The 26,699-nt window shown below is 42.6% G+C and overlaps 1 protein-coding gene across 1 annotated transcript in view; it reads right to left on the bottom strand.

Moving 5' to 3' along the window:
• Positions 1-20,041, bottom strand: part of DHRS11 (dehydrogenase/reductase 11) — a 45,906-nt gene extending 25,865 nt beyond the window's left edge. Inside the window, 1 exon segment of the mRNA XM_070735335.1 lies at positions 19,746-20,041. Within this exon segment, the coding sequence (XP_070591436.1) occupies positions 19,746-19,877 (132 nt within the window). The 5' untranslated portion in view covers positions 19,878-20,041.
• Positions 20,042-26,699: the final 6,658 nt, after the last annotated feature.

Genomic DNA, 26,699 nt, shown 5'->3' on the forward strand with positions numbered 1-26,699 from the left:
GATATACCCGCTAGCTGTCTCGGTTTATGTATGGTTTGTTTGGGTTGTATGATTGTTTTTTAATAGGGGTTTTTAATACTGTTTTAATATTGGATTTGTATATGACATTTTTACTTGTTGTGAGCCGCTCCGAGTCCTCGGAGAGGGACGGCATACAAATCTAATAAATTATTATTATTGTTATGTGGCAGGCCAAAATCTCCAAACCGAACAACAGCTTCAGCCCGACACCGTCTTTATTCAACATTGGGGATTAACTATGTTCATCGACAGAAAGTCCAAGCAAGAGACCTGCAAGGAGTTAACTGAAACAATAGTCTATCAGCTCATTATGATAAATACAAGGCCGTGGAGAAAGCTGCAAATTAGGTTGGTTCAAACAGAGAAACAGACAAATCCACAGTAACTGGGATAAACATATATCCATCCTAATATAGAAACATAGAAACATAGAATACTGACGGCAGAAAAAGACCTCATGGTCCATCTAGTCTGCCCTTATACTATTTCCTGTATTTTATTTTACAATGGATATATGTTTATCCCAGGCATGTTTAAATTCAGTTACTGTGGATTTACCAACCACGTCTGCTGGAAGTTTGTTCCAAGGATCTACTACTCTTTCAGTGAAATAATATTTCCTCACGTTGCTTTTGATCTTTCCCCCAACTAACCTCAGAGTGTGCCTCCTTGTTCTTGTGTTCACTTTCCTATTAAAAACACTTCCCTCCTGAATCTTATTTAACCCATTAACATATTTAAATGTTTCGATCATGTCCCCCCTTTTCCTTCTGTCCTCCAGACTATACAGATTGAGTTCATTAAGTCTTTCCTGATACGTTTTATACTTAAGACCTTCCACCATTCTTGTAGAAAATATAAAACACAGGAAATAGTATAAGGGCAGACTAGATGGACCATGAGGTCTTTTCCTGCCATCAGTGTTCTATGTTTCTGTGTTCCTAACACATGAGCACACCACAGATACAGACTTAATGTAAACCGCTCTAAACTCGACTGCAGGAAATAAGACTTTAGCAACCGAGTAGCTGATGCATGGAACTCTCTACCTGACTCTGTAGTATGATCACCTAACCCCAAAAACTTTACTCTTAGACTATCCACTGTTGACCTCTCCCGATTCCTAAGAGGTTAGTAAGGGGCGTGCATAAGTGCACCAGAGTGCCTTCTGTCCCCTGTCCTAATGTTTCTATATATTTTTTACTAGTAAACTTCAGAAGAGAAGGATTTTTTTTACTAGTAAACTTCAGAAGAGAAGGATTTAGGGGTAGTGATTTCTGACAGTCTCAAAATGGGTGAGCAGTGTGGTCGGGCAGTAGGAAAAGCAAGTAGGATGCTTGGCTGCATAGCTAGAGGTATAACAAGCAGGAAGAGGGAGATTATGATCCAGCTATCTAGAGTGCTGGTGAGACCACATTTGGAATACTGTGTTCAGTTCTGGAGACCTCACCTACAAAAAGATATTGACAAAATTGAACGGGTCCAAAGACGGGCTGCAAGAATGGTGGAAGGTCTTAAGCATAAAATGTATCAGGAAAGACTTCATGAACTCCATCTGTCTAGTCTGGAGGACAGAAGGGAAAGGGGGGACATGATCGAAACATTTAAATATGTTAAAGGGTTAAATAAGGTCCAGGAGGGAAGTGTTTTCAATAGGAAAGTGAACACAAGAACAAGGGGACACAATCTGAGGTTAGTTGGGGGAAAGATCAAAAGCAACATGAGAAAATATTATTTCACTGAAAGAGTAGGAGATGCTTGGAACAAACTTCCAGCAGACGTGGTTGGTATATCCACAGTAACTGAATTTAAACATGCCTGGGATAAACATATATCCATCCTGAGATAAAATACAGAAAATAGTATCAGGGCAGACTAGATGGATCATGAGGTCTTTTTCTGCCGTCAGACTTCTATGTTTCTATAACTGCTTTATATTTCTTGCACCATCACAAGCCATGCTGCCTTTAGATGGAACTTCCAGCTTCAGGTCAAATATACCTTTTAATCCCAGATGCTGAGAAGCACCACTTCCTTGCCTCATTGACAACACTGAAAAACATCTGGATTTCTTGACTGTTTTCCTTCAAGGGATTTTATAGTAGAATGCATGATTTGATTTAATTACATTTAATTTCTGAGATTTATAAGCCGCCCTTCTCCAAATGGACTCAGGGTGGCATGCAACAATAAAAACAATATGCAATAACAATTAATAAAACCCTCAAAATTTAAAAACATTCATCCATCCCGTCATTCATCCCGTTGGGGTGGAGCTGTATGTTGTTGCTCAACGGCCCCAGGCCTAAAGGCAAAGTTACCGTATGTTTTTAAGGCCTTTTGAAAGGTGAGGAGGGTGGGAGCGTTGCGGATCTCCAGGGAAAGTTGGTTCCAGAAGGCTGGGGCCACCACAGAGAAGGCCCTCCCTTGCAGTCCCGCCAGCTGACATTGTTTGTCCAAAAGGATCCAGAGGAGGTCAACTCTGTGGGATCTGATCAGTCGATGGGATAATCTGGTCCTAAGTCATGTAGGGTTTTCTAGGTGATAATCAATATCTTAAATTGCGTTCGGAGACCGATCGGAACCAGTGCAGCTCACTGAGTGTTGGACTTTATCATTTTATTGATTTATTTGTTTGTTTTGTCAAGTACATATTGGTGGTATGCAAAGATATAATAATATTCATATACATGATGATACGTTAAAAAAAGTAACATTAAGATAGGGGACGCTGGTGCACTTATGCACACCCCTTAGTAACCTCTTAGAAATTGGGAGAGGTCAACAGCGGATAGTCTAAGGATAAAGTTTTGGGGGCTTATGTGATGATACTACAGAGTCAGGTAGTGAGTGCCAGGCATCAACTACTCGGTTACTAAAGTCGTATTTCCTGCAGTCAAGTTTGGAGCGGTTTACGTTAAGTTTGTATCTGTTGTGCGCTCGTGTGTTGTTGTGGTTGAAGTTGAAGTTGTTGTTGACAGGAAGGACGTTGTAAAATATGATTTTATGGGCTATGCTTTGTTTGTGTTTAAGGCGATGTGAGTTCTAAGCTTTTTAAACCTAGGATTGTAAGTCTAGTTGTGTAGGGTAGTCTGTTGTGAGTGGAGGAGTGGGGGAGTGGAGTGCACCTAGGCACACCACAACAGCTCGCCTGGCTGCCGTTTGGATTAATTGAAGTCTCTGAACATTCTTTAAGGGTAGCCCCATGTAGAGCGCATTGCAGTAATCGAGCCGTGAGGTGACCCTGGCATGAATGACTGGGAAGTGACTCCTTATCCAGCTCTCAGGTGACTTCCTTTCCCCTTCACAACAACACAGTGAGGTAGGACACCGTAAACCTAGCATGATTGAGCCCAAGGAAAGTTAGAGAGCTTGGCAACGTTAAGAACCTTCACCCGAATCTCCTTGAACTCTAGTTGCGCTCTCAAATCAATCAATCTATCTATCTATCTATCTATCTATCTATCTATCTATCTATCTATCTATCTATCTATCTATCTATCTATCTATCTATCTATCTATCTATCTATCTATCTATTGGACTTGTATGCCGCCCCTCTCCGTGCACTCAGGTCGGCTAACAACAGTGATAAAAACAGCATGTAACAATCCAATACTAAAACAACTAAAAAAAACTTATTATAAAACCAAACATACATACAGACAGACATAACATGCATAAATTGTAGAGGCCTGGGGGGAAAGAATATCTCAGTTCCTCCATGCCTGACGGCAGAGGTGAGTTTTAAGGGGCTTACGAAAAGCAAGGAGCGTGGGGGCTATTCTAATCTCTGGGGGGAGTTGGTTCCAGAGGGCCGGGGCCGCCACAGAGAAGGCTCTTCCCCTGGGTCCCGCCAAACAACATTGTTTAGTTGACGGGACCCGGAGAAGGCCCACTCTGTGGGACCTAATCGGTCGCTGGGATTCATGCAGCAGAAGGCGGTCCCGGAGATAAAATCTTTTATCACATGGTCCAAAATGAAAAACGACTCTTGCAGATCCAGGCACCTTTGACCTGCCAACTTTGGGAGGCGATGCAAGGCAAAGAGAGACTCATCGCTAGGAATTCTCTGGGGCCCCTTGGCCACCTATGGAGAACCTTTCCATCCAGCAGGAGTGGTTATTAATGGGTGACTTAATGTTGACAATTTCTCCTTAACAGTCTGGTTAAATTAACAGCAACACATAACCACTTAACACTTCAATGCCAGTAGCGAAGTGGTACCGGTTGTCACTTGCAAATCCAGAGGGAAAATTATTGGACTCCTGGGTCTGCAAGCCTCACTTGGGGGGGAGGGGAGGAGGAGGAGGAAATAAGGAAAAGGAGGAAGAGGAGGAGGAAAGGAGGAGGAGGAAGAGGAGGGGGAGGGGGAGGAAAGGAGGAAGAGGAGGAGGAAGAGGAGGGGGAGGAAAGGAGGAAGAGGAGGATGAAGAGGAGGAGGAGGAAAGGAGAAGGAGGAAGGGGAGGAAAGGAGGAAGAGGAGGAGGAAGGGGAGGAAGAAAAGGAGGGGGGAGGAAAGGAGGAAGAAGAAGAGGAAAGGAGGAGGAAAGGAGGAGGAGGGGAGAAGAGGAGGAGAAGGAGGAGGAAAGAAGAAGATGAAGGAGAAAGAGAAAGAGAAAGAGAAAGAGGAGGAGGAGAAAAGGAGGAGGAGAAGGAGGAGGAGGAAAGAAGAAGATGAAGGAGGAGAAGGAGGAAGAGGAGGAGGAAAGGAGGAGGAGGAAGAGGAGGAGGAGGGGGAGGAGAGGAGGAAGAGGAGGAGGAGGAGGAAAGGAGGAGGAGGAGGAGGAAAGGAGGAGGAGGGGGAGGAAAGGAGGAAAAGGAGGAGGAAGAGGAGGAGGAGGAAAGGAGGAGGAGGAAGGGGAGGAAGAAAAGGAGGGGGAGGAAAGGAGGAAGAAGAAGAGGAAAGGAGGAAGAGGAGGAGGAAGAGGAGGAGAAGAAAAGGAGGAGGAGGAGGAGGAGGAGGAGGAAAGAAGAAGATGAAGGAGGAGAAGGAGGAAGAGGAGGAGGAAAGGAGGAGGAGGAAGAGGAGGAGGAGGGGGAGGAAAGGAGGAAGAGGAGGAGGAGGAAAGGAGGAGGAGGGGGAGGAAAGGAGGAAGAGGAGGAGGAAGAGGAGGAGGAGGAAAGGAGAAGGAGGAAGGGGAGGAAGAAAAGGAGGGGGAGGAAAGGAGGAAGAAGAAGAGGAAAGGAGGAGGAGGAGGGGGAGAAGAGGAGGAGAAGAAAAGGAGGAGGAGGAGGAGGAGGAAAGAGGAAGATGAAGGAGGAAGAGGAGGAGAAGAAAAGGAGGAGGAGGAGGAGGAGGAAAGAAGAAGATGAAGGAGGAGGAGGAGGAGAAAAAGTAGAATAGAAGGCGGAGGGCCCCCAGGACACTAGATCAATCATATATTCCATATATTCCTGGAATATATGATTTTGGTCACATGACCATGGAGATGCTACAATGGTCATTAAATGAGAAAAAACGGTCATGAGTCACTTTTTTCCAGGAGCGCTGTAACTTCGAACAGTCACTAAACAAACGGTGGTTAAGGCAAGGGTGATCTGTGACAGGTCAGGAGCGATGAGACCCCCCCCCCTTGCCACAAATATCAAGTTCCCAGTCAAGTACCTAACCAGATTGGAAAGGTGCACGAGAACAGCCCCCGCATTTCTAAGGACGGCTCCATCGAAATCGTGGCATGTACAGAGAGTCCTTAACTTACAACCGTTCGTTTAGCGACATTTCAAAGTTGGAAGAGCAATTTAAAAAATGGCTGTAGCAAGTGTCCCGAGGTCACGTGATCCTCTTTTGTGACCTTTTGACAAGCAAGGTCCATAGGGAAGCCATATTCACTTAGGTCCCACAGAGTGGGCCTTCTCTGGGTCCCATCAACTAAACAATGTCGTTTGGCAGGACCCAGGGGAAGAGCCTTCTCTGTGGCGGCCCCGGCCCTCTGGAACCAGCTCCCCCCAGAGATCAGAATTGCCCCCACCCTCCTCACCTTTCGTAAGCTCATTAAAACCCACCTCTGTCGTCAGGCATGGGGGAATTGATGCATGGTATGTTTGTGTGTATGTTCGGTTTTTAATAAGGGTTTTTTAATTATTTAAAATATTAGATTTGTTATATGTTGTTTCATTATTGTTGTTAGCCGCCCCGAGTCTACAGAGAGGGGCGGCATACAAATCAAATCAAATCAAATCAAATCAAATCAAATCAAATCAAATCAAATCAAATCAAATCAAATCAAATCAAATCAAATCAAAAATAAACCATGTGACTTAATTGGCTTAGGACCAGATTACCTATAGGACCGTCTTCTGCCTCACACATCCCAACGACTAATCAGATCCCACAGAGTTGGCCTCCTCCGGGTCCTGTCAGCCAAACAATGTCGGCTGGCGGGACCATGGGGGAGGGCCTTCTCTGTGCTGGTTCCGACACTCTAGAACCAGCTTCCCCCGGAGATTCATATCGCCCCCACTCTCCTAGCCTTCCAAAAGGCCCTAAAAACACAACTTTGCCGGCAGGCCTGGGAGGGCCATTGAGCATCGACGTCTCGCTCCGGCCTAATGGATGAATGACTGATGGATGGTTTATCATGGGGTTTTAACTTTTGCATTTTATTTTATTGTTGTTCGCCGCCCTGAGTCCGCGAGGAGATGGGCGGTATGTAAATGTGATTAAATAAGTAAAAAAATAAATTGTAGTGATTCACTTAACAGCTGTGGCAAGGAAGGTCATAAAGCAGGACAAAATTCACTTAACAAATATACCTGCTTAGCAATGGAAATCTGGGTCTCCGTTGTGGTTGTAAGCCGAGGACTCCCTGTAAAACTTTTGGGGCACCAAGAGGTACCCGTTCTTTGGAGAGAGAGACCTAGAGCTGTATTCCTCATAAAAAAGAGATCAGTCAAGGGGAGGGAAGGAAAGAAAGAAAGAAAGAAAGAAAGAAAGAGGGAGGGAGGAATGAAGGAAGGAAATAAGGAAGGAAGGAAAGAAAGAAAGAAAGAAAGAAAGAAAGAAAGAAAGAAAGAAAGAAAGAAAGAAAGAAAGAAAGCAGGGAGGGAGGGAGAGAGAAAGAAAGAAAGAGAGAGAGACAGAGAGAGAGAAAGAAAGAAAGAAAGAAAGAAAGAGAAAGAAATCAGGGAAGGAGGGAGGGTGGGAGGGAGGGAGAGAGAGAGAGAGAAAAAAGAAAGAATGCAGGGAGGGAGGGAGAGAGAAAGAAAGAGAGAGACAGAGAGAGAGAGGGAAAGAAAGAAAGAAGGAAGGAAGGAAGGAAGGAAGGAAGGAAAGAAGGAAGGAAAGAAAGAATGAATGCAGGGAGGGAGGGAGAGAAAAAGAGAGAGAGAGAAAGAAAGAAAGAAAGAATGAATGCAGGGAGGGAGAGAAAAAGAGAGAGAGAGAGAGAAAAAGAGAGAGAGAAAGAAAGAAAGCACAGAGGAAAACAAAACATGATTTAATTTACATTTGACACGGAAAGGAAATGAACGCAAGGCAGCTAATTACCCGTATATAAATAATCCTTCTCTGGTATATTAAAATGAGAATTCATTGGCAGCCGGTTGCGAGTTTTGGCCTCCAGTTCTCCGAACTGCCTCAGGCGCCGTGTGTTTTATTATATGGTAGATTTCATTTTCCGCAGCTTTTGTTTTTTAATTGCATACATCGCTCTGAGTCATGTATCGAGGGAAGGACTATATAAATTGAATAAACAAGCAAACAAATATCCAAGCAACGCCTGAGGCTGGAGCAGTATTGAGTTCCTTGGGTGATTGGCGGGCGGCATACCCCAAGGTAACCTACTTGGATCAACACTCTTCATACTTAGAAACATAGAAACATAGAAGTCTGACGGCAGAAGAAGACCTCATGGTCCATCTAGTCTGCCCTTATACTATTTTCTGTATTTTATCTTAGGATGGATATATGTTTATCCCAGGCAAGTTTAAATTCAGTTACTGTGGATTTATCTACCACATCTGCTGGAAGTTTGTTCCAAGGATCTATTACTCTTTCAGTAAAATAATATTTTCTCATGTTGCTTTTGATCTTTCCCCCAACTAACTTCAGATTGTGTCCCCTTGTTCTTGTGTTCACTTTCCTATTAAAAACACTTCCCTCCTGGACCTTATTTAACCCTTTAATATATTTAAATGTTTCGATCATGTCCCCCCTTTTCCTTCTGTCCTCCAGACTATACTTCATAAATGACCCTTGCAATCACATCACAAGAAACTGTGTTCTCTTCTCCGACGATCTCAAACTTTTCAACACAACCAATAACACAGCTACTCTCCAAAAAGACCTTGACTTTGTGTCTGAATGGTCAGACATCTGGCAACTCCAAATCTCAACCAACAAATGCTCTGTCCTACAGATTGGCAAAAAGCATCAGACCACTAAGTATAAGCTGAATGAACAAGACCTTACAGACAACCCACACTCTGTAAAAGACCTTGGAGTACTCATATCCAATGACCTAAGTGTTAAAGCGCACTGCAACAACATCGCCAAAAAGGCTTCAAGAGTTGTTAACCTATTCCTACGTAGCTTCTGCTCGGGTAATCTCACATTACTAACCAGAGCATACAAAACTTTCGCCAGACCAATCCTTGAATACAGCTCATCTGTCTGGAACCCACAACGCATTTCGGACATAAACACTCTAGAAAATGTCCAGAGATACTTTACTAGAAGAGCCCTCCACTCCTCCACTCGCAACAGAATACCCTACACAACTAGACTTACAATCCTAGATTTAGAAAGCTTAGAACTACGTCACCTTAAACACGACCTAAGCATAGCCCATAAAATAATCTGCTACAACGTCCTTCCTGTCAACGACTACTTCAGCTTCAACCACAACAACCCATGAGCACACAACAAATACAGATTTAAAGTAAACCGCTCTAAAATCAACTGCAAGAAATACGACTTTAGTAACCGAGTAGTTGATGCATGGAACTCACTACCAGACTCTATAGTATCATCACCTAACCCCCAAAACTTTACCCTTAGACTATCCACTGTTCACCTCCCCCAATTCCTAAGAAGTCGGTAAGGGGTGTGCATAAGTGCACCAGAATGCCTTCTGTCCCCTGTCCTAAGGTCTTTTTACTAGTATGTGTATAAATATTACAGTATATCTTTGTATACCACCAACATGTACTTGACAAAATGATAGATAGATAGATAGATAGATAGATAGATAGATAGATAGATAGATAGATAGATAGATAGATAGATAGATAGATCTTGCAGGCGCAAGAGGGGTGGCATACAAATCTAATAAATAATAATAATAATAATAATAATAATAATAATAATAATAATAATAATAAATAATAATAGATTTTGGCAATTTAACCCTTTTGGAGGCAAGTTGTTTCACTGATTAAATGTGGATTAGAATCTGACCCTTCGAAATAATAGAAACATAGAAGACTGACGGCAGAAAAAGACCTCATGGTCCATCTAGTCTGCCCTTATACTATTTCCTGTATTTTATCTTAGGATGGATATATGTTTATCCCAGGCATGTTTAAATTCAGTTACTGTGGATTTACCAACCACGTCTGCTGGAAGTTTGTTCCAAGGATCTACTACTCTTTCAGTAAAATAATATTTTCTCATGTTGCTTTTGATCTTTCCCCCAACTAACCTCAGATTGTGTCCCCTTGTTCTTGTGTTCACTTTCCTATTAAAAACACTTCCCTCCTGAACCTGATTTAACCCTTTAACATATTTAAATGTTTCGATCATGTCCCCCCTTTTCCTTCTGTCCTCCAGACTATACTGTTTTTTCTATTCTATTCTATTTCATTTCTACATTCTGTTCTGTTCTGTTCTACTCTAATCTACTCTACCAAGGCATTATAAAGTGGTATGATGATCTTGATTCTATCCCCGCTAGAACTGTGTTGGCTTTTTTGGCAGCTGCTGCACACGGCTGGCTCATATTTAAATGGTTGTCCACTAGGACTCCAAGATCCCTCTCACCGTGACTACTGTTGAGCCAGGTACCACCAGGTACCTGAGCATTTTGTTTTTCTTGCCTAGATGTAGAGCCTTACTCCTTTCACCATTTGGCTATCCCTGCCAGTTTGGTGTCATCTGCAAATTTGATGAGTTCCCCATCTATCCCCTCATCCAAGGCTGAAGATATTGAAGAGTACTGGGCCTTAAACAGAACCTTGGGGTAGATGCAGTTCCATTGAGGACTAAACATTGAGTGCAGTAGGTCAGCCAGTTACGAATCTATCTGGTGTTGATGCTGAAATGTCTAATCCACATTTCCTATCTTGAAAGCATGCTGGCTGGGGAATTCTGGGAGTTGAAGTCCAAACCTCTTCAAACGGCCAGGGTTGAGAAACGCTGGCTTAGACCAAAGAAGAAATGATCTAAATCAAGAAAAGATTAGTCAAAAATGGTGGTGGTGATGATGATGATGGTGAAGAAGAAGAGAAGGAGGGATTTGATTGAAAAGTAAGAAGCCAATAGTCCTCCAAGAGACAACAATGCAAGACTTAAGTCAACTAAGCAAATCTAGGAAGATTCTACTTAATCTGTTCTTATTTATTCATTCATTTATTCATTTGTTTGTTTGTTAGTTAGTTAGTTAGTTAGTTAGTTAGTCCAATACGCAATGAGAGTTTTAGTGGGTATACTGTATATATACAGTGTTCCCTCGATTTTCGCGGGGGATGAGTTCCGAGACCGCCCGCGAAAGTCGAATTTCCGCGAAGTAGAGATGCGGAAGTAAATACACTATTTTTGGTTATGAACAGTATCCCAAGCCTTCCCTTAACACTTTAAACTCCTAAATTTACAATTTCCCATTCCCTTAGCACCATTTAGATTATTACTCACCATGTTTATTTATTAAAGTTTATTTTAAAAAATGTTTTTTAAAGGCAGATGAAAGTTTGGCAATGACATATGACATCATCGGGAGGGAAAAACCGTGGTATGGGGGGGGAAACCGTAAAGTATTTTTTAATTAATATTTTTGAAAAACCATGGTATAGACGTTCCGCGAAGTTCGAACCTGCGAAAATCGAGGGAACACTGTATATATATATATATATACACGCATAGTAAAATACATGATGAGGGTTATAGAGGAGATACTCATAGTAAAATATATCTTCGGAGAGGGGCGGCATACAAATCCAAATAATAAATAAAAATAAATAAATCTAAGAAAGAACAGAAAAGAAGATATAGTAATAGAACATATCAATAAAAGAATAGAAGAAGAGATATAGGAATAGAAGAAAGGTATAGGAGATATAGGAGAGCAATAGGACAGGGGACGGAAGGCACTCTAGTGCACTTGTACTCGCCCCTTACTGACCTCTTAGGAATCTGGATAGGTCAACCATGGATAATCTAAGGGTAAAGTGTTAGGAACGACTTTCTCTTCTTTCTCAGACGGAATTATCAATGATTAAACAATAGATTGATCACCATCACCATCACCATCATCATCATCATGAATTGCAGTTGTCTCTGCCATCCACATTGTACATTCACGTTGTTTCTTGCTTGGAAAGCTACATATTTAATATTACTATTACTTTTTTAATTTATTTGATTTCTATGCCGCCCTTCTCATAAGACTCAGGGCGGCTTACAATATGTAGAAATCTAGATAAAATTACAGATTAAAATCCCCATAATTAAAAGTTAACAATAGATTCATACGTCATTCATAGGGGTGGGCTACTGCCCGGACGGGGGGGGGCACGCAGTGGGGTAGCGAAAGTAGAGTTCCACCCTATTTGCACTGAAAAATGTTGAAAGAAATATAGTACGTCCTGCATAAACCACGCCCACAGTGTGGTAGTAAAATTTTTGGTAGCCCTTCACTGGTCATCCATCACACATTCATTCATTCATTGGGTGGGGCAAGGTGTTAAAATTTCAATGGACCCAGGTCTGCTGGCAGAGGTGGATCTTTTAAAAGTTTACAGAGGCAGGGAGAGGGGGGGCAGTACGGATCTCCAAGGGGAGCTCATTCCAAAGAGCTGGGGCCGCCACAGAGAAGGCTCTTCCCCTAGGCCCCGTCAGACGACATTGTCTGGCTGATGGAACCTGGAGAAGGCTGACTCTTTATTTATTTGTTTGTTTGTTTGTTTTGTTTTGTCCAATACACAATAATACATAATGAGGGTTATAGGGGATATAATCAGGTAGAATGTATTAAAGGGGGAATAGAGGAGAAAATAAAGGAGTGAAATATAACTATGAGAGAATAGCAGAAAAAGATATAGGTGTAGAAGAGAAGATATAGGAGATATAGGAGAGACAATAGGACAGGGGATGGTAGGCACCCTGGTGCACTTATGTACACCACTTACTGACCTCTTAGGAACTTGGTGAGGTCAACCATGAATAGTCTAAGGGTAAAGTGTTGGGGGGTTAGGGGATGATAGTACAGAGTCCGGTAGTAAAATCCACGCTTCAACAACTCGATTACTAACGTCGTATTTTTTTACAGTCACGTTTGGAGCAGTTAATATTAAGCTTGTATCTGTTGTGGGCTCTTGTGTTGTTGTGGTTGAAGCTGAAGTAGTCTTTGACAGGCAGGACGTTGCAGCATACTCTGTGGGACCTGACCAGCCGCTGGGATGTATGAGGAAGAAGACGGTCCTGTAAGTAATCTGGTCCTATGTAATCTGGTCTACTATGCCAATAGAGTTAGGTTTCACTTATTTATCGGTTAGATATTTATCTTGTCTTTATTATCTTTAAAAAAGACTCAAGGCAGGAACGCAGTATTCCATCCTCTTCTCATGTTCCTTACAACAACAATCTTGGAAGGTGAGTTGGGCTGAGAGAGCGTGACTGTCCTAAGTCACCTAGCCAGTTTTTCAAGCCTAAAGCCAAATTAGAATTCGTCATTTCTTGGTGATTGGCCCAAAATCACCCAGCTGCCTTTCATGCCTAAGGTGGGACTAGAACTCACCATCTCTTGGTGATTGGCCCAATGTCACCCAGCTGCCTTTCATGCCTAAGGCGGGACTAGAACTGACCATCTCTTGGTGATTGGCCCAAAGTCACCCAGCTGCCTTTCATGCCTAAGGCGGGACTAGAACTCACCATCTCTTGGTGATTGGCCCAATGTCACCCAGCTGCCTTTCATGCCTAAGGCGGGACTAGAACTGACCATCTCTTGGTGATTGGCCCAAAGTCACCCAGCTGCCTTTCATGCCTAAGGCGGGACTAGAACTCACCATCTCTTGGTGATTGGCCCAATGTCACCCAGCCGGCTTTCATGGTGGGAACTAGAATTCATCATCTCCTAGCTTGGTACCTTAACCACTAGATCAAACTGCCTCTTCCAAAACATCTGAAGGATGCCCATAAAGCAGCGGTTCTCAACCTGTGGGTCTCCTTTTGCAGTCGAATGACCCTTTCACAGGGGCCACTTAAGACAATAGGAAAACACACACAGTGGTACCTCTACTTAAGAACTTAATTCGTTCCGTAACCAAGTTCTTAAGCAGAAAAGTTTGTAAGTAGAAGCAATTTTTCCCATAGGAATCAATGTAAAAGCAAATAATGCGTGCAAACCCATTAGGAAAGAAATAAAAACTTGGAATTTGGGTGGGAGGAGGAGGAGGAGGAGGAAGAAGAGGAGGAGGGCAGTTGCTGCCAAAGGAAGAAGGCGGCGAGGAGGAGCACGCGCCTCCCATACACCCAGTGCGAGGCTGCCTCCCATACACTAGCTGCTGCTGCTACCTGCTTCCTCTTCCTTCCCATGTAGCCGGCGCCTTCCCTTTGCTGTGGTGACTCCTCGGCTGCCCAGAGCAAAGGGAGTGTTTCCTTTCTCTGGGCACTGGCAGAGATTTATTCCTTGTCCAAGCACCCAGAGAAAGGAAAATGCTTCGTTCGCTCTGGACTGCCAAAGCCTCCTTAAGCGCCATCGAAAGGCTCCTCTGGCAGCCCAGAAAAGCCCGAGATGGACGGGATTAAAGGGGGAATGGCAGGAAACTGGCCAGGCTTTCGTGCCGCTCTCAAATTTCCTGGGAAATTTTTCCGGGCTCAGGTTCTTAAGTACAAAACGGTTCTTAAGTAGAGGCAAAAAAATCTTGACCACCCGGTTTTAATCTAGAAAAGTTCTTAAGTAGAGGCATTCTTAAGTAGTGGTACCACTGTATTAGAAGAGCTGGGTCTTTCTAACAGAAAATTCTACCCTTCAATCCCCCCTCCCCCTTTTTAGTTTTATTTTAATTATTCTGAAGATAAGAAAACGCTTGGCCCGTATTTCCAAGAAAAGCAAACATTCAATTATACCCTTGGAGAGTGTTCGGAGACTGCGGATAGTCCAGAATCCAGCCGTGCAAGCTGTTATGGGGGTACCTCAGCACACCTATATAACACTAACACTCTGCGTGCTGCACTGGCTTCCTATTAGTCTCTAGTCACAATTCAAGGTGTTAACCCTACATGGCTTAGGGCCTGACTATTTATGGGACCGCCTCCTGCCACACACCTCCCAGGGACCAATAAGATCTCACAGAGTCGGCCTTCTCCAGATTTCATTTCATTTTATTGGATTTGTATGCCGCCCCTCTCCGTAGACTCGGGGCGGCTAACAACAGTGGCAAAAACAACATGAGACAATCCAATACTAAAGAAGCTAAAAACCCTTATTTTAAAACCAATCATACATACAAACGTACCATACATAAATTGTGGAAGCCTAGGGGGAAAGAATATCTTAATTCCCCCATGCCTGACAACAGAGGTGGGTTTTAAGAAGCTTGCGAAAGGCAAGAAGGGTGGGGGCTATTCTAATCTCTGGGGGGAGTTGGTTCCAGAGGGCCGGGGCCGCCACAGAGAAGGCTCTTCCCCTGGGTCCTGCCAAACGACATTGTTTAGTTGACGGGACCCAGATCCCGTTGACTAAGCAATGTAAGTTGGCGGGACCACGGGGGAGGGCCTTTTCTGTAGCTACCCCGGCTTTATGGAACCAACTCCTTTTCCCCGTACTACTCCCACTCTACTGGCCTTATGAAAGGAGTTAAGATCTGAGTTTGCCCACAAGTTTTGGGGGCTGTGAATTTTAACAACTGGCATGGCCGATTTATGTTTGTTATCTGATAGATTGCATTTTGGGGTTTTATAATGGGGGATTATAGCTTTTAACGTGGATTTTACAATTGGGTTTTTTATAGTTTTATTACTGATATTTGACTTCTTTTTTATTGTATTGTACGGGGTGCACAAAGAAATGGAAACACTTGACTTTTTGGCATCATAATGTTTGAACATGTTCAAATCAATCAAGACTCGACATATTTTAATGTTTGTTTGTTTTTTAATTCTGTTATTCGATATATATTTTTAAACTACCTTTTCTTTTTTACATAAATTTAAGGAAATTGGTTATAACCTTCTAGAAATGGCAGACCTGTCAGACTTTCAAAGAGGTCAAATTGTTGGGGCTTGAATGGCAGGCGCTAGTGTAACAAAAAGTGCCCGAATGTTTGGCGTTTCAAGAAGTCATGTCTCAAAAGTAATGGCTGCTTTTGAAAGAGAAGGGAAAACGTCCTCAGCCAAACACAGGTCTGGTTGAAAGTCGAAGTTGTCTGAGAGAGACCGTTGGACTCTAAAGCGAATTGTTAGAGCGGATTGCAAGACCACAGCTCCTAAAATCACTGCAGAGCTCAATAGACTCGTACAGAACCCAGTTTCCACAAAAACTGTTCAAAGGGAGCCTCACAAATCAGGATTCCACGGAAGAGCTGCAAGGTGTTTCCATTTTCTTGTCCACCAGCCCTGAGTCCTGTGGGATTGGGCTGTATAGAATTCAAATAAATATTAAATTAAATTAAATTCAGACATTTGAAGAACTACAATGAGGAGGAGCAGGGGAGGTGTCCTAGGCGAGGTGTCACTTTGGGGTTTTTTGCAAAGCGGGTGTCACCTACAGGTCTGACTGGAGATAAAAAAGCAATTCTTGTTTCTCAAGAATTCTTGAGAAACAAGGCAGGGCTTCTGGGGAACTCCGCTGCGAGTCTCCGGAGAGGGGCTGCATACAAATCTAATAAATTATTATTATTATTAACTTGTCAGCCAGGGGATACACTCACACATAAACACCCATATAATCTTCATGGCACCGGACCAGGGTATCTACGAGACTGCCTTCTGCCGCACAAATCCTAGCGACCAGTTAGGTCCCACAGAGTGGGCCTTCTCCGGGTCCCGTCAACTAAACAATGTCGTTTGGCGGGCCCCAGGGGAAGAGCCTTCTCTGTGGCGGCCCCGGCCCTCTGGAACCAACTCCCCCCCCCCCTGGAGATTAGAATTGCCCCCACCCTCCTTGCATTTCGTAAGCTCCTTAAAACCCACCTCTGCCGTCAGGCATGGGGGAACTGATATATTCTTTCCCCCTAGGCCTTTACAATTTATGCATGGTATGTTTGTTTGTATGTATGTTTGGTTTTACAATAAGGGTTTTTTAATTGTTTTAGTATTAGTTTTTAATATTGGATTTACATGATGTTTTGTACTATTGTTGTTAGCCGCCCTGAGTCTTCGGAGAGGGGCGGCATACAAATCCAATAAATAAATAAATAAATAAATCTGAGAGAACAATGGGGCAGAAATAAAGGCTTGGGCGGAATTCTGGCACTTGCCAGAGGAAACCCCCTCCTCACAAGCCCACCCTCCCAATCTTCTCTTTCCTTTCCCTCAAATTGATTGATTGATGGATTGATTTGATTTCATTTTTATGCCGCCCTTCTCCTTAAACTCAGGGTGGCTTATAGCAAAATACTGTACGCTGCTCAAAAAAAATAAAGGGAACACTTAAACAGCACAATATAACTCCAAGTAAATCAAACTTCTGTGAAATCAAACTGTCCACTTAGGAAGCAACACAGCAATCAATTTCACACACTGTTGTGCATATTCAACTTTGTACAGAACAAAGTATTAAATGAGAATATTTCATTCATTCAGATCTAGGATGTGTTCTTTGAGTGTTCCATTTATTTCTTTGAGCAGTATATAAGAAACCTAATGTTTAAAATACTAAAAGACAGCAATCTAAAAAATACTTTAAAAAGCTAACACGAATCATATTCTAAAACCCAATTCGTTAAAAGACCAGTCATCCACAATTCAAAACAACACACGTTCTTTGATTCAAACGTAGGCAATAAATAAATAAGCATTTATTTAGATTAGAATTATTAGAATTCTTTATTGGCCAAGTGTGATTGGACACACAAGGAATTTGTCTTGGTGCTTCTGCTCTCAGTGTACATAAAAGAAAATATAGATTTGTCAAGAATCATGTGGTACACCTTTAGCGATTGTCATTAAGTTTTTAGTGAAATGGTTTATTTCAATGTTTTTATGTTAGAAACATAGAAGATTGATGGCAGAAAAAGACCTCATGGTCCATCTAGTCTGCCCTTATACTATTTCCTGTCTTTTATCTTACAATGTTTATCCCAGGCATGTTTAAATTCAGTTACTGTGGATTTACCAACCACGTCTGCTGGAAGTTTGTTCCAAGGATCTACTACTCTCAGTAAAATAATATTTTCTCATGTTGCTTTTGATCTTTTCCCCAACTAACTTCAGATTGTGTCCCCTTGTTCTTGTGTTCACTTTCCTATTGAAAACACTTCCCTCGAGAACCTTAAAGAAATGTTTTTATTTATGATTTATTTAATGATTGTCATTAAGTATTTATTTATTAGCAATATTTATATGCCCTCCCCCAATTCCAAATGGACTCTGGGCGGCCACCAATAATAAAACAATATAAAAAATATTGATTTACAATCACAAGAGTTTAAAAAAAACAATATATAAGTGCATTTGATAGTCCAGAACCAAAGACAATGGCTTCTTTAAAAAAGCACCCTACAAAAAGAGTCACAGTATGACAAGTTTTTCTTTTAAATTGTTTTTAAATTGTAGTATTAATTGGATTTACATTATTGTTCTGTTTTTATATAGGCTGCGAGCCGCCCTGAGTCCTCAGAGAGGGACGGCATACAAATCCAATAAAATAAAATAAAAATAAATACATGTGGGGGGGGGGGGTTTCGTTGTTTCCCACATTTTCTAAATTCACCCTCCCTCCAACCAAGGAAAAAAGAGGGGCGGTGGTCCCTCACAAACAATAGTGCTGTTTCCTCCTATTAGGATACAGCAGCACAATGGTGCTGTATCCTAAGATTTGTATTAATATTGATTGTTTCCTCATTGCTTATTTGACCTCTGTGACAATCATTGTTTTTTACCTCATGATTCTTGACAAATGTCCCTTTTCTTTTATGTACACTGGGAGCATCTCCACCAAAGACAAAGTCCTTGTGTGTCCAATCACACTTGGCCAATAAAGAATAAAGAATTTGATTTAAACTCCCCCCTCCCCCACCGACCCACATTAAAATGCTCCACCAACTCCCTCTAGGAGGCCACAGGCTGGCTCTTCTCTCTAGTCTAACCCACCCACCCATTTGTGTGGGGGAGGGACCTAGATTTCTCCAGTCAGTAATATCCCCCCCCCAACACACACACACACAAACATACTCCCTATACGCACTTCCCCAAACTCTTCCCCTGGTACCCCAAGCATCTGCGCCCCCCCCCCCCAAGGAAGCTTTGTGTCTGCAGAAGGCAGGCAGGGCCGGCTGGCTCAGAGAAAGCGAGTCCTGGGCTGGCGGTGGGGGGGGGGGCATGTTATTAAGGGGAGGGAGGGGAGGCAGAAGTCTCCCTTGAAGCCTTAGCGCCTTCTCCCAGGGGGAAAAGAGGAAGAAGACACCACCATCCCCGCAACCTGCCAAAAGAAGGATCCATCCTCTTTTTTTTCCCCTTTCTTTCTTTCTTTCTTTAACCCTCGGTGCTTCCTCCCTCCTTCCTTCCGTGGCTCCGTTCATTCATTCATTCACTCAGTCGTCTCTTGTCCCTTTCTTTATAAATGCTCCCGTGTCTTCCCACCCCCCCGCATATTTCCTTCCTTCCCTCCCTCCCTTTACCTCCTCCTTCCTCCCTTCCTCTCTTCTCTCACACCTACCTCTCTGCCTTCCTTCCTTCCTTCCACCTTTCTCTTCCCCTCTGCCTTTCTTCCTCACTTTTTCCTTTCTCTTATCCCTTCCTTCTTTCTTTTTCTCTTCTTTATCCTTCCTTCCTTCTTCCTCTTTTTCTTCTTCCTTCTTCCTTCTTTCTCTTCTCTTCCCTTCCTTTCTCCTCTTATATATTCTTCCTTCTCTTTCCTTCCTTTCTCCTCTTTCTCTTCTTCTTTACCTTTCCTTTCTTCCTTACTTCTTCCTTCCCTCCTTTTTCTCTTCTTCTTTACCTTTCTCCCTCCCTCCTCTTTCTCCTCTTCTTTGCCCTTCTTTCTTTCCTTCCTCCTCTTTCTCTCCTTTACCGCCCTGAGTCTTCGGAGAGGGGAGCATACAAATCTAATAAATTATTATTAAATTATTATTATTATTACCCTTCCTTCCTCCTCTTTCTTTTTGCCCCCCTCCCTTCCTGCCTGCCTTCCTTCCTCCTCTTTCTCTTCTTCTTTGCCCTTCCTTCTTTCCTTCTTTCTTTCCTTCCTTCCTCCTCTTTCTCGTTGCCCTCCCTCCCTCCTTTCCTTCCTTCCTCCTCTTTCTCTTTTTACCCTTCCTTCCTCTTCTTCTTTGCCCTCTCTCCCTTCCTTTCCTTCCTTCCTCCTCTTTCTCTTTGCCTTCCTTCCTCCCTCCCTCCCTTCCAGCCTACCTCAATCTTGTCCACGCTCCGGGCGCAGCCCACCACCTTTAGCCCGTGCTGCACCAGCGCCCGAGCCACGGCCGCTCCGATGCCCGCCGAGGCGCCCGTCACCAGTGCCACCCGGTTCTTCCAGCGCTCCATGACCGCCGAGCCGCGCCGGCTGCCGGCCTCTGCCTGCCTGCCGGCCTCCTTCCAAGCGCGGACGCTTCCTCCTCCTGTCTGCCTCTCCGGAGCGCTGGGGAGCCTGTCCGGCGAAGCTTCTCCGGGAGGAGGAGGCGGAGGAACCGACCGGCGCACTCGCCTCCTTCTCCAAGGGCGGCCTCGCCCTTCGGCTGGCCAGAGAGGCCGGCGGGAGGAGGCGGGGAAGCGCCGAGGCCCCCTCCCCTTGCCTGGGCCCAGCGGCTGCGGCCTCCTCCTCCCGCCCGGGGAGCAGCGCCAGGTCACGGCGGAGGATCCTGCCACGCGTGGGAAGGGGCAGAGGTCGGGGCAGCCGCCGGCCCTCCTCCTCACCTGCCTGGGCAGCTGCATTTGTGCCACGCTGGGGCTTCTCCGTCCTCTGCAGGCCGGGACTGAGCCAGATCCATATATTTAAAGGGACTGGAGGTTAAAACAGGCTGAAGAACGGTTGCTGGGATTAAATATTTATTCTGTCTTTCTGTCTGTCTATCTATCTTTTATTTTTCTTTTATTTGTTTTTTTATTTTATGTACTGTATTTATTTTATTTATAAATAAATAGATAAATTTATTTATGAAAACATTTACAATATAGCAGGTACTCCGAGTGTACAGAGAGGGGCAGCATACAAATATAATTAATTTTATTATTATAATAATAATAATAATAATAATAATAATAATAATAATAACAACAACAACCACTACCACCACCACAACAGTTGGAAGGAGAATGGATGGAAACTAAACAAGGAGAGAAGCAACTTAGAACTAAGGAGAAATTTCCTGAAAGTGAGAACAATCAATCAGTGGAATTACTTGCCTTCCTAAGCTGTGAATGCTCCAACACTGGAGGTTTTTAAAGAAGAGATTGAACAGCAATTTGTCTGAAATGGAATAGGGCAGGGGTAGGTAAAGATGGCTCTTCTATGCCATGTGGACTTCAACTCCCAGAATCCCTGAGCTAGCATGATTGACTCAGGAATTCTGGGAGTTGGAGGCCACAAGTCATAGAAGAGCCAACTTTGCCTACCCCTGGAATAGGGTTCCCTGCCTAAACGGGGTTGGATTAGAAGACCTCCAAGATCCTTTCCAACTCTGTTATTCTGTAGCCTCCTTATGGTCTGGTCAATGTTCTTTTCCTTGTATTTGGATTCAGTTCTGATTGGTGAGCCCCAGGTGAGTGGACAGGTGTATCCGATCTCCCCAACCTTGGCACCCCTGACAGAGTCTCACAATAGAGGCAGAGACAGTCAGACGTGCCATGCCAAATATTTGGTGACTCAAGGGTGGCGGTGAACCCTTCATCATGAGAAGGTCCTTGAAGAAGGAACGTGGACTTCTAAGTCATCTTCACCCATGGAACTCTGCTGGCGAGTAAATGAATGTTCTTCATTTTTCAATTCTACTAATCAAATTGTTAGCTCTTAGGTTCCATTTCAAACCTATTTCTCATTTAGTTTTAGAAACATAGAAGTCTGACGGCAGAAAAAGACCTCATGGTCCATCTAGTCTGCCCTTATACTATTTTCTGTATTTTATCTTAGGATGGATATATGTTTATCCCAGGCATGTTTAAATTCAGTTACTGTGGATTTACCAACCACGTCTGCTGGAAGTTTGTTCCAAGGATCTACTACTCTTTCAGTCAAATAATATTTTCTCATGTTGCTTTTGATCTTTCCCCAAGCTAACTTCAGATTGTGTCCCCTTGTTCTTGTGTTCACTTTCCTATTAAAAACACTTCCCTCCTGGACCTTATTTAACCCTTTAACATATTTAAAAGTTTCGATCATGTCCCCCCTTTTCCTTCTGTCCTCCAGAGTCCAGACTATACAGATTGAGTTCATTAAGTCTTTCCTGATACATTTTATGCTTAAGACCTTCCACCATTCTTGTAGCCCGTCTTTGGACCCGTTCAATTTTGTCAATATCTTTTTGTAGGTGAGGTCTCCAGAACTGAACACAGTATTCACCAGCACTCTATATAGCGGGATCATAATCTCCCTCTTCCTGCTTGTTATACCTCTAGCTATGCAGCCAAGCATCCTACTTGCTTTCCCTACCGCCAGACTGGACTGTTCACCCAGTTTTAAGTATCTGTTACATATTTATCTAATGCTGCCTCCTTTTCTCTTTCTGTCATCCAGGTCCTTTCAATTATATTTCTCATTTCTTTGTCTCTTTTACATTAAATTTACAAAACATTAACTATTTTATCCATTTTTATTTTCAACCCATTTATAAAATTTTCCCCATATTTTATAGAACGCCGAGTCTTCTTTAGCCTTAATTTTCATTGTAAGTCTATTCCTTTCTGCACAATCTTCCATAGTACTTCTCTTTGTGTTAATAGTATTCAGCTTCCAATTTTGTCGTTATACAATTCTGGCGGCAGTCACTATGTGTGCAATTAAATATGTTTCTTCTTTATTAAAATTTTCTGGCAATATGCCTAATAAAAATATTTCAGGTTTTAAGTCAATACTCTGTTTCAGTATCTTCTCAATCCATGTCTGAATCTCTGGCCAAATTTTTTTGGCTTTGCTACACGTCCACCATATATGGTAAAAAGAGCCAAGTGTATGGTTACATTTCCAACAGTTCACCAATTTGTTCTTAAACATTTTTGCTAGTCTCTTTGGAGACATATGCCATCTATAGAACATGTCATACATATTTTTATATATGCTGTTGCCATTGCCTTTTTATAATTTCTTTCCCATAGCTGTTGCCACATATTCGTATCTATTGTATGTCCTATATGTCTCATCCATTTTTTCATTGTCTCTTTCACTTGTTCAAATTCTAATTCAATGGAGAGCAAATAGTTATACAATTTCTTGAACAACTTTTCATCTGTTCCCATTAAAATTTCATCTACCCTATTTTTCGGAGTACAAGTCGTACCTTTTTCCTCCCTAAAAGAGGCTGATAATTTGGGTGTGTCTTATACTCTGAATGTAGCTTTTTCCCCCCAGCCCTAACTAGCTACTAACAATTTTCCCAGCTCTTACCCTGCAGGCTCTTTCATTGTTTCTCTCTGCAAAGAATGTTTTCCAAGCCCTAAGTCTTTGCAGGGTTTTTTTCATTGCTCTAACTTGCTTCCAGAAAAATAGCAAGACTTAAAAAGCAAGACTTAAAATGAAACGGCTATAGGAAGCAAGATTGAGAGGTGGTTTTGATAGACCTAATTGGGAAATAAACTATCAAGCAGCAGCATTAACATGGTTGAAAGAAGGGATTCTGCTAAGAAATATAAGACTATTAACTCTGGAAGGTCACGATTTACAAGTAGGGTGGCATGCCTTTTTATGGAAGTAACAAAATACATTTGTTAGCCCCTGCTCTAGAAAGTGTGCAGAAAAGGGCCAAAAAGCTGATTAGGAGTCTGGAGAGTAGATCATATGATGAGTGGCTAACGGAACTGGGCAGTAGTGGGTTGCTACCAGTATGGGAAAGGACGGCACGCCAGTAGCAATTGTTGCACTATGCAGGCAGCTACAGGTTTCTTGCATGTGCGTATGTGTATCCCAGTGTTTTTGTCTCTGCGCATATGCAGGAAGCAAAATATTGTGAGGGGACGTGCACATGCGCAAGATTTTAACAGCTAAGCAATGCCATCTGGCGGGACCTAGGGGAAGAGCCTTCTCTGTGGCAGCCCCGGTCCTTTGGAAACAACTCCCTCCAGAGATCTGCACTGCCCCACCCTTTGCCAGCATGCTTGGGGTCATTGACCACCGGCATCTTGCTCTGGCGGAATGTATGATTGTGATGAATGAATGTGGATAATTTTATAATCAGTCCACTTGGCTGGAATTAGAAGACAGGAATTTGCCAAGATTTAAGGCTGTACTAAAAAATGCCAATGTTTATTTACTTTCAACTTCCCCCTTAGAGTGCAAGCCAAAAGTCCCTAAATAAAGTCCCTCTTTATGTAAAAAAAAAAAAAAGACATGTTTTTTTAGGCTTCTTTAAATTGGATCTTAGTATGTTTCACGGATTTTAGGTTTTAAATTGGTTTAGTTTTAACTTCGATTTCTACTATGCTATATTTATTCTTTGTATTGTAAGCTGCCCTGAGTCTCCGGGGAAGGGCAGCCTAGAAATCGAAATAATAAACAAACAAGTAAACAAATAAATAAATTATCTTAATAACTGGGGTTTTAGATTAGATTTTAACTTGGATTTCTTACATGTTCTATTTCTATTTATTCCTGTTTGTAAGCAGCCCTGAGTCTACGGAGAAAGCCTAGAAATCAAAATAATTAATAAATAAATATGCTGCATAAAATGTGAGCCTGGGCCATAGCAAATAATTTCCAATAAAGATATATAAATGATCTTCTTTTTTCCAAGTTCTCCACCCTCCCTTCCCTTCCTCCCACCAGCCTTCTTTTTTAAGAGTTGGCAGATTAAAAAACCACTAAACATAAGCAGCTTAAGCAAATCCCATTTAAAACACATATATAACGCAACATGGAGGCTGCATTTACACAACACCCTGAAGGGTAAACTAGTAAACTCTAAACATTTGAGCTGAACATGACCTATAGCCAGCTTGCTTGGTTTATGGTCATGAAAACCCAGGTTTATTGGAAAATCCACGGTTATGGACCAAAGCTTGCAACGAAGCACAATGATCACTTTTTAAAAGCTAAGTTAAAGCACCACATATAAATCTGTGTGTCACACCTTTTCCTTTTTTTGCTTCCTTTATGCAAGCCTCTATTGCACTATTTTTTCAGCTTCAACTCCTTTTTGAGGTGTAGACTTCCACTCCCAGAATTTCTTAGCCAACATGCCACCTGGGGAATTCTGGGAATTGAAGTCCATCCCTCCAATATCAGTTATTGATGTTAAGGAATGCTGTTCTGTTGGGCAAGTCTCGGGGTCAACCCTGAAGCTGGCCTGGCCGAAGGCATCTTGGAGCTTCAAAGATGCAAGTCAAAACAAAAATATTTTCTCTGGGGAATCAAGGACGTTCTCACACCTGGGCGGAGGAAGGAGTGATGTCAGACCACCAGACAGCGCATTGGACCATGCGACTGATTGTTTAGAAACATAGAAGACTGACGGCAGAAAAAGACCTCATGGTCCATCTAGTCTGCCCTTATACTATTTCCTGTATTTTATCTTAGGATGGATATATGTTTATCACCATTAAAGACCCTTTGGTCCTGGGAATTCAATATTACCAGGTTCACCTTGTGGACCAGCTGAACCAGGGCAACCATCAGGTCCAGTTGAACCAGGAAGACTTAGACCCAGGCTTCCAAATTGTCCTGGAAGACCTCATAGACCCATAAGACCAGGTGCACCAGTGGGGACTAATAACACCATCTAAACCTTGTACCGCCATATTTGCCATAAGACCCTGGGATAACCACAAGATCCAGATTCTCCAAAAGGACCTATTGAACCACAAAAACCTTGTGGCCCTGTTTAACCAGGTTCACCAAGTAATTCCAAAAAAACCCAGCAACACCACTAGGGCCAGCAGGGCCGACTACTACTAGCATCAGCTTGTCCTGGGGTACCTTCTTCACCAGGTACACCAGATTTACTTTCGTTATCAACAGTATCAGGTTATTCATCCCAACCACTGTATTCCCTTATTTATGTTATTCCAATATCCATGTTTAAATTCAGTTACTGTGGATTTACCAACCACGTCTGCTGGAAGTTTGTTCAAAGGATCTCCTACTCTTTCAGTGAAATAATATTTTCTCATGTTGCTTTTGATCTTTCCCCCAACTAACTTCAGATTGTGTCCCCTTGTTCTTGTGTTCACTTTCCTATTAAAAACAGTTCCCTCCTGGACCTTATTTAACCCTTTAACATATTTAAATGTTTCGATCATGTCCCCCCTTTTCCTTCTGTTCTTCAGACTATACAGATTGAGTTCATTAAGTCTTTCCTGGTTCGTTTTATGCTTAAGACCTTCCACCATTCTTTTTTGTCAATTTTGTCAATATCTTTTTGTAGGTGAGGTCTCCAGAACTGAACACAGTATTCCAAATGTGGTCTCACCAGCGCTCTATATAAAGGGATCACAATCTCCCTCTTCCTGCTTGTTATACCTCTAGCTATGCAGCCAAGCATCCTACTTGCTTTTCCTACCGCCTGACTGTACTGTTCACCCATTTTGAGACTGTCAGAAATCACTACCCCTAAATCCTTTTCTTCTGAAGTATTTGCTAACACAGAACTGCCAATGCAATACTCAGATTGAGGATTCCTTTTCCCCAAGTGCATTATTTTACATTTGGAAACATTAAACTGCAGTTTCCATTGCTTTGACCATTTATCTAGTAAAGCTAAATCATTTACCATATTACAGACCCCTCCAGGAATATCAACCCTATTGCACACTTTAGAGTCATCGGCAAATAGGCAAACCTTCCCTACCAAACCTTCCCCTATGTCACTCATAAATATATTAAAAACAATAGGACCCAGAACAGACCCTTGTGGCACACCGCTTGTAACCTGACTCTGCTCAGAATACTCGCCATTAACAATAACTCTCTGATGTCTACGCTTCAGCCAGCTGCAAATCCATTGAACTATCCAGGGATTAAGTCCAATCTTCACTAATTTATCTATCAGCTCTTTATGTGGAACCGTATCAAAGGCTTTGCTGAAGTCCAGGTAGACAATATCCACGGCACCACCTTACTATTTAAAAAAAATATATAGTTTCAACTGCTAAAAATTGCACCTAACTCTGGCAAGCTTTCGACATTCTCCGATTTCACGAACGATATCAGAAACGAACACACTG

This window comes from Erythrolamprus reginae, chromosome 1 (assembly GCF_031021105.1).
Source record: "Erythrolamprus reginae isolate rEryReg1 chromosome 1, rEryReg1.hap1, whole genome shotgun sequence".
NCBI lineage: Eukaryota > Metazoa > Chordata > Lepidosauria > Squamata > Dipsadidae > Erythrolamprus > Erythrolamprus reginae.